Genomic DNA, 7,933 nt, shown 5'->3' on the forward strand with positions numbered 1-7,933 from the left:
ATAGCAACACTATCGGCGAAGAAGAGTCGCGTCGGATCAGAGGTCAACCGTATCTCCCATTACACATGCGACGATATAGATGAGGGTACATCGAATCGGACACTTACACTTGTTACTCTTACTCCTGCGGGGTTAGTCCATGCTTGTATTTTTTTCTTTTATATATAATTTGTGGTAGGCCTTGAAATAATGTTTTCAAATTTATGCAGGTTGGAACCTTCTAAAGAATGCTCTAATACCATATCCGCATCTTTCAAAAATCAACTTGATCCCAATGGAATCAATTGGAAAGGTGTCTCGGAAGATACTAGAGATTTTTATTTTGGGGAATTCAAGGTATAACTTTCATCATAATTTGTTTTATAAGTGTATTAGCTTTTATAGTTAGGATACTAATAATATTAGTTTACAAACTGTTTTCAGAAGACATACCATTGGGACTCTTCGATTCCTGAGAGTGTAATCAGAAAACATTGGAATGCTAAGGCAGCAACAAAGTATAGGAATTTCATTAGCAAAATTAAACAAAAAAGGATTAAGCCGGATTATGTGTCTGATAATGTGTGGGAACGTTGGTTGCAACTTTGGGCGGATCCTAAGTGTGTTGAAAAGTCAGAAATAAATGCAAAGAATCGTTGTGGAGGGAAAGAAGTTGCTGCCGGGACCCATACAGGTGGCTCTATCTGCATTGGGGAGCATCGCAAGAGACTTGTAAGTATATATTTTTTCATACACTCTTAAATTTTTTATATTTACTACTTGAAAAATACTACTTGAAAATTGGTTTTTCAAGGTGTTTTTTGCAGTTCTTGATTCTGGTTTACCTAGGTATATATATTGCTATTTTCTTGATTACTATGTTGTCTTTCTTGAATTATTTAGGTTTGTCTATTGTTGGTTATACTGCTATTGTTCTTGGTGTAATTTTCTGAAATGAGTAACTTTTGCATAGGCTGTTGCAAAGGGTCGAGATCCAACACCAGGTGAGGTACATTTGCACGTCCATACACATGATCATGATGGAGAATCTTTTGTTGATGAGCGTGCCCGAGCTGTCCATGTAAGTTCAAAATTTTATAATTCACCATTAAACTAATGAGAAACTTAAGCCTTATATGATGACTTTAGTAAATAGCCCGGCTGCAAATATGCAGACAGTATTTTCTGGTACTGTGCCCTCAGCTTGAGATAACGCTCTTTAGCAACTTACTGCAAGGAAATCCTTAGCACTACCAATTGCACTTCACTTTATAGTTAGATCATTGACACAGCTGATTATCTTTGTGATAGTATAATCCATGCATTGCACTGCTTTTTCCTAGCTGCTGTAAACAGCAGTGTTTTGCCCAAGCAGTACTAACTGCAGTAATAGACACCAGCTGCTAGCTGCACTGTGTGGTCTGGTGGAGCTGTAGAAAAGTGACTATCTCCATGCCAATGTACCTTTACATTTGCTGTATATTGATCATTTATACTTGAAAAACCAGTTTGTCGCCTCAACTTGCATTATTTCCCATGTCATTGTTAAAAAAAAAACAGCTGCTTCCTGTTGTTTTGACAGTTCCATGCAGACTAAGTACCTGCTGTCCATTGATATTTCCCCTGTGCATTTGACCTAAGATCAGTGATACCTGCAAAAATGAAAACTTTGTTAGTGAATAAAAATATCACTATGTTCTCCTCCAAAAAGACTTGGAACATGATGATAATATGTCTTTTTCAGTCCAACACCAACAAACTTGTTGTTTAGCAATGAATATCCTCCTGTTCTTCATATGAGCCAGTTCTAATCAATCTCCACCTCTTCAAACCAAACCAGTCCCACAATATACACCAGCCTTGAATGTAGTAGTCAAAGTAAAGCACGCACTTCAAGTGGCGCGATTTATGTCGTTGCGCAGGGATGCTCTTCCCGTAGTGCCCCCTTCTTCCTCCTTGTCTCTTTCTCTCGCGGCTCGCGTGGGACCGATCCGGACCGATAACCCGAACCCTTCGTAGACTGAACTCTCTTCTCTTTAGGCTCGCGTAGGTTAGGGAACTCGCCTCCTTCACTGCTTCCACTCCAACTCGAACTAAAAACCTCTTCCTCATCTTGAGTACCCTCCTCCTGCTTAGTGTCAAGCTTTCAGACTAGCATGTCAATAAGCTTTTGAGCATACCACTTCCATCTGAACATGACACCACTCCTTGCAGTCTATATTTCATGATATGCACTGTAAAAATTGTTCTTATATCACATCCTGTGCACCTAGGATCAAGAGAACAAAGACAGAAATCCACCTTGAACCACCCTTGCACCAGCAAAAAACAAAACTGATACAAGCAGTAGACTTCATCTGTGCTGGTTTTCCTATCACACCAGCAATTTCACCAGCAGCTAGCCTCCAAGCCAAAATCCTTATTTCTCCATGGATCAGTAATATCAAGCTTCTGGTGTTTATTCCTTGCTGCAAACCAGCAAACACCTCCAGCCTTGTCTGCAGAGTCTTTTTTTTTTTTTTTTTTTTTAATCCTTGTGTTTCCCTCCTGACTCACAGCAGCAGCAACAAGTGCTGCATTTATGCAACCTTGTGCCTGTTAGTCTCTATAACTTGTACACCAACATCAACCAAACCAAGTCCGCAAAGTGACAACACTAGCCTATTCCTGTGATGCAGTGGAACCAGCTGCTAGTTGCCCTATTCAAACTCCCATAGCTGTTACTCCTTGTGTAATAATGCTGAAATTGAATCCTTTGAGCCCTGCTATTGCTTTCCACCTGCTGCACATAACACTGCTGTTCTCCTACCATCACTACAGCAACAACCAACTCCTACTCTGCATATCTACTTGCATAGACAGTTAAACCAAATCCTGATAACAATTCCTACTCTTCTGAGCACCGGAAAATAGATTTCACTAAATTTGTCCACTTCCTCTATTACCCCTAGTTCCCATATTTCCATATCAAGTATTTCTTATTTTGCCTCTGATCCACACCATACATTGAAAAAGATTGTATCCATCATTATGTACCACCCCAACAGCCTTTTCCCAACAAAAAACCATATTTCCTGTTTTGCCCCTCATCATGAAAAACAATGAGAGCCTTAAACCACCACCTCCACACCAGAAAACAAAGACAGCCTGCAAATCTAAACTGTTAGCAAACCAATGTGTAACATCTCCTTCCTTGCTTAAAAAAGATCCATGCTACACATTTTCCACTCTTCTCCCTTGGCACAAACAGCAGCAAGTTAGATTTGAATATGCTCCTTCAGATACTTTTTTTTTTGGCAAATAACTGGAACATTTTATTCACCAACTAAACATTTGTACAGCTCAAGGAAAAAGGAAAACAAAGGCAAACTGGGACTGGACATCAAGCAGCAGTCCCCTGTGCTCCATATCGTCTCTACCTCCTATCTACATCACCTAGGGATAAAAGTTCATGCTATCTAATTTCTGCTTTAACCTCGGTCTAGTAGCACCACGCCCATGCACTTCCTGCACAATTTGCTTCACCATAGCTTCAATACTCCTCTGCCTTTGTTGAAACACCCTGGCATTCCTTTCCTTCCAAATCTGATAAGCAGTACCAGCAAGACATCCTGTAAATTTCGGAAGCTGAACTGTTACCTTTAGAATGTGTAAACTCCTTCAGATACTTAATAATTCCCTTATTGTGTTTTAATGGTATTGTATAAAGAAGTTAAAGAGTAGTCTGCAATGGATTAGGCAAATCTTGACTGTAGACTGCTTGTTCATGTGAGAATGGACAGTGAGTGAATGAGTTTTGAAGTTGCATGCCTATTTATACAAAGTTGTTAGGATTACTTGAATGGCTCATTATTCTTGCATTGTTCTGCATGTTGAATTGTTGATAAGGATCTCTGCTTGGTCCCCTTATGAATGTGCTTATGCATAATTTGCTTTTTGTTTGGTATATCTATTTTAATTTTTATTCATGAAGCTGCATATCCTATTGATGTTGGTCAATTTCTTTGTTGCTTGATATAAACAGTCTCTTGGACAGGAAGAACTGAAAAGTAGTATCATTAATGACTTAAATCAGTAGGAAATAGCCTGAAATTGTCCTTCTATTTGTTGTTTAGGAACTCTTATTGTCTTTGTTTTCATGTTCTGTTACTTGACTATGAGACAGTGTATATGACCATTTATATCCAAGTTGTATGAAACTCTTTTTTGTTGGTCATCATGAGACTTCAATTCCAACTAAAAATGGATAAATATCTGCTCCCTTATCTTTGGAATTCATTTCTGTTTTTATTTGGTAAAATTGAATGGTTAGTACGTATTCTTGATGTTTTAATTTCACTACTTATTACAGGAAAGATATCAAGAAATATTACGGGAAAAATCAGAGTCTCAGTCTGATATTGATCAATGTGAAGCATATTACGAAGTCACGGGGGAACAAGGAAGAGAAGAATATATGGTCTTGGATCTCAAGCACAAAGTTATTATGGGCCGAATCTTTGCGTCAATTTTGGCTTTAATGCTTCAACATCAGCACCACCTTCAACTTCTCAATCAAAGACCGATTTAGAAAATATGGAGGAGTTAGTGATGCGATTGGTTCCTGCACTGACTGATCGCTTGATTCCTTTATTTATTGAGAAGGCACGCGGAGTGATTTCTTCACATCACATCATCCAAATGCTCCTATCGACGTACCATCAGTTGTGACACCCATAGTGCCTCCTCCTACTGCTGCTAACGTTGACGAAGTTGATCCTTTAGTTTCTGATGATGATCGTAGTCCTTCACCCATGCATTAGTTTTTTATGTTATCTGCTTTTTGTTGGAAAGAACAAAATTATGCACTAACAATACTTGATGGATGTGTGGGTTCTTTTGGTAGTTGATAGCTTGGTGTTGTCGGTGTTTTGGACTTAACGATTAGAATTCCGCTATCTATTTTGAATCTTTTTTATGAATATTATTTTATGTGAATGTCAGTGATTTTTAAGGGTATTTATTAATTTGTATTTAGTATGTTTCAACAGGTGTATTTAAAAATTAAAAAAAAAAAATTGGAAGAAAAATATTTGTGACATATTTGCGACGGATTTTGGTCGTTGCTAGAGGGAAAACAGTAGGCTACAGACTGCGACAAAAATTGTATTGTCGCTAAATGCAGGGCATAAATAATTCAAATATTTTGCAACGGATTAGCGACAATGGTTTTCGTCGCTAATTTACTAAAACGACGAAATGAAATATGAAATTAGTCACGAAATTCATAACAATAGCAACAAACATTCCGTTATATAATGTGGAACGGATCGATACGTCGCTAAGTTTGCTACTCTGTCGCTAAGTTTGCTACGGATTTCATTTTTCCGTCGCTAATGGGTTAGCAACGCGCAAAATCGTAACAGATGACATTCCGTCGCTAATCCGTCGCAACACATGTTTAGCAACAGATATATGCTGTTTAGCGACGGAATACGTCCGTCGCTAAACGCTGTTTTTTTTGTAGTGAATTATGATGTTAAATAGTTGTACTTTATATTTTCTATGCATATTGTATAGATGTGTCTACTTTAGAAATAAATTAAATGTTAGCTTAAGATTACAAAATTTAGACTTTAGTATAGAAATATCATGAAACGCGCGAGATTATTTATGGTTGTATTATTCGTGTGATTGAATAGAGTTATTTCGATTTTGTCTTTCATTCCATTTTAGTGTTTTGAGGAGCTAAATTCTTATAGATGTTGAGTCTAGCCATGTGCTCTATTTGGAAGGAGTCACCATTATTGAAGAAATATTGTCTAAGGAAGCCTTGCCTACTATCCCAAAAGAGGAGAGGGGAGAAGAGAAGAATGTGAACGCAAAAGGAAATATAAAAGTCCAAAGCTCTACTGGCTGGTGAGTCCTCAGGATCTCTATGGATTTACTTTCTTTATCATTTATCTCTTCAAGTAATGTTATTCTTGAGATGCCTTGATGAAATTTCTGTTAAGGAGCTATCGTTCTAAGAAATTTTGGTGTTAGCATGTCTGTAGAGGTACCCTAATGAAAATGTTTGGTAAATGTTTGTTGTTATGTCGCATGTTTCTTAGACCAAAATGCCATGATGAGAGCCTATTTGTTTACCACAAGGAGGTAATCTACAAGGAGGTTAATTACATAAAGATAATATGTAATTAACCATTACAGAAAGATAATATGTAATTAACCTTATACAAGTTACGACGCTTCTGAGTGGTTTTGCTTTGTTTGTGTGAATAAGGTTTGTGTGAATAAGGGTGTTCTCCAGGATTTATTCTTTACCATTCTCACCAGAGGGATGTTTATTGAAAATGAGTGTGTTTTCTTAATCAGTTTTCTTTAAAGATTCTTTTGAATGACATATATTTATCATACATTCATGATTCACCCGTCAGGTATAAAACTTATTATTACAGGCTGTGCGTCCACCAAACAATGTATGAAGGGACCTGGTTGAGTACCAGCTCCCTTATGCAATTCAGTAAGTACAGAAGGCAAGATATTACCGATAAAAAATTCTTGCTTAAGGGATTAAAAACCACGACCTACCCCAGTAGGATTTCAACTCCACTACACCGAGCAACTTCAGGTTACAATTCTATCGTAAGCTAGGAACTAACTCCCATAATCCCTCACCCTTACAATAACGCTTATGTAACCTAGGAACTAACTCCCATATTCCCTCAACCGTTGCAATACTCCAATTGCAAGAAAATCCACTTAGCTAACTCTAGCTAAGGACACTAATATACTTAGACTAATCCTAGCCTAATGTACCACTCAACAGCTTGAGGAAACACACTTCCAACAAGCACCCTTTGAGACTTTTAATCTACCTACAAATTGCTTCCTTTAAAGAGAAGAGTAGGTTTACAATTTAAGCACAAACGAACAAAGAACTCACAGCAATATAAAGAACTTAGCCTAAATCTTATGTCTGGATTAGGTTCTTCAACTTTTAGGTGACTTTGTTCTTGAGAGATCTTGAGGACTTGTGTCGGCAGCTTTGTACGATTTAGATTAGGTTTTCAAGTTACTCAATATGTTGCCATCATGTTGTATATATAGTGGGAGCATGTGGGATGGATAGAGACCACTCATTCACTTTGACCTAAAGCATGGGCCAACTCATAGTTGTACTTGTGTGTAACAAGTGGCTCGGCTTTGCGGTAAATGCTTTCTAATAACGGTGTAAGTGTGCATAGAGGAAATGGGAGAGGTTACGGACTGTGTCTCTATTTGGCTCTGAAATAGTTTGACAATCATCAAAACAAAAGGCACTTGGACTTATCAATTTCCCCCTTTTTGATGATGACAAACTCATAGACTATGTTCCCCCTGAGAACCAGCTTCCCACTTGTTCCCCCTGCGAAACAGGCCATTATTGTCAAGGCACCTACAACATGTTAGCTACATAATACCATTTTCAACTGAAAGATAAAAATTTCCACAATATCATCACATATCAATTTTCCAGTTCTTCCCTTTGCTCAGCACATCTTCCCACAGTTGTGAATTACAGCATCACAATCATTTATTCGACATGTCTTCCCCCTTAATCACCGCATGTTCAGTTCAGTTCACTTTTTCACTACACAAATACATCTTCCCCTTTTTGGCATCATCAAAAAGATTAAAGCACAGCCAACAAGAAGTTCAGATATATTAACTCAGAGCCACAGGGGCAACATAATCATGAGTAAGGTAGAGTAAAGCAAGCTAGCATTAATGCAAAGGAACACAACAATATGCCAATAGATATATCAGCAGAAGTGCAGATAGTAATTAATTCAGTATACATAAATGATAGTTAAACTGCAAATCTGCCAAAATTCAGGAAAATGTGACTTCAATTTTATGCTAAAGCGATGGGGGCTATAAGGTTTTCCCCGGGGGGAGATAAGGGGTCGAGAAGTATGTTCAATTTTTTGGG

General features: G+C 37.8%; 1 protein-coding gene across 1 annotated transcript; it reads left to right on the plus strand.

The window, feature by feature from the left end:
* The first annotated feature begins 187 nt into the window (after positions 1 to 187).
* LOC132041959 (uncharacterized) lies at positions 188 to 4,956 on the plus strand. Its single transcript, XM_059432628.1, has 4 exons — positions 188 to 336; positions 424 to 711; positions 953 to 1,060; positions 4,331 to 4,956. Exons 1-4 carry the CDS (start codon positions 190 to 192, stop codon positions 4,547 to 4,549), a joined length of 762 nt encoding a protein of 253 aa, XP_059288611.1. The 5' UTR covers positions 188 to 189; the 3' UTR covers positions 4,550 to 4,956.
* Positions 4,957 to 7,933: the final 2,977 nt, after the last annotated feature.

Source organism: Lycium ferocissimum, unplaced genomic scaffold, assembly GCF_029784015.1.
Source record: "Lycium ferocissimum isolate CSIRO_LF1 unplaced genomic scaffold, AGI_CSIRO_Lferr_CH_V1 ctg12526, whole genome shotgun sequence".
In the NCBI taxonomy this organism is placed as follows: Eukaryota; Viridiplantae; Streptophyta; class Magnoliopsida; order Solanales; family Solanaceae; genus Lycium; species Lycium ferocissimum.

What these genes read in the sequence shown, in the direction of transcription:
- LOC132041959 (XM_059432628.1), top strand. Translation starts at nt 190, where the DNA reads ATGTTTTCAAATTTATGCAGGTTGGAACCTTCTAAAGAATGCTCTAAT. An exon ending in GGGAGCATCGCAAGAGACTT is followed by an intron (nt 712 to 952) that starts GTAAGTATATAT and finishes ACTTTTGCATAG; the next exon opens with GCTGTTGCAAAGGGTCGAGA. An exon ending in AGCGTGCCCGAGCTGTCCAT is followed by an intron (nt 1,061 to 4,330) that starts GTAAGTTCAAAA and finishes TACTTATTACAG; the next exon opens with GAAAGATATCAAGAAATATT.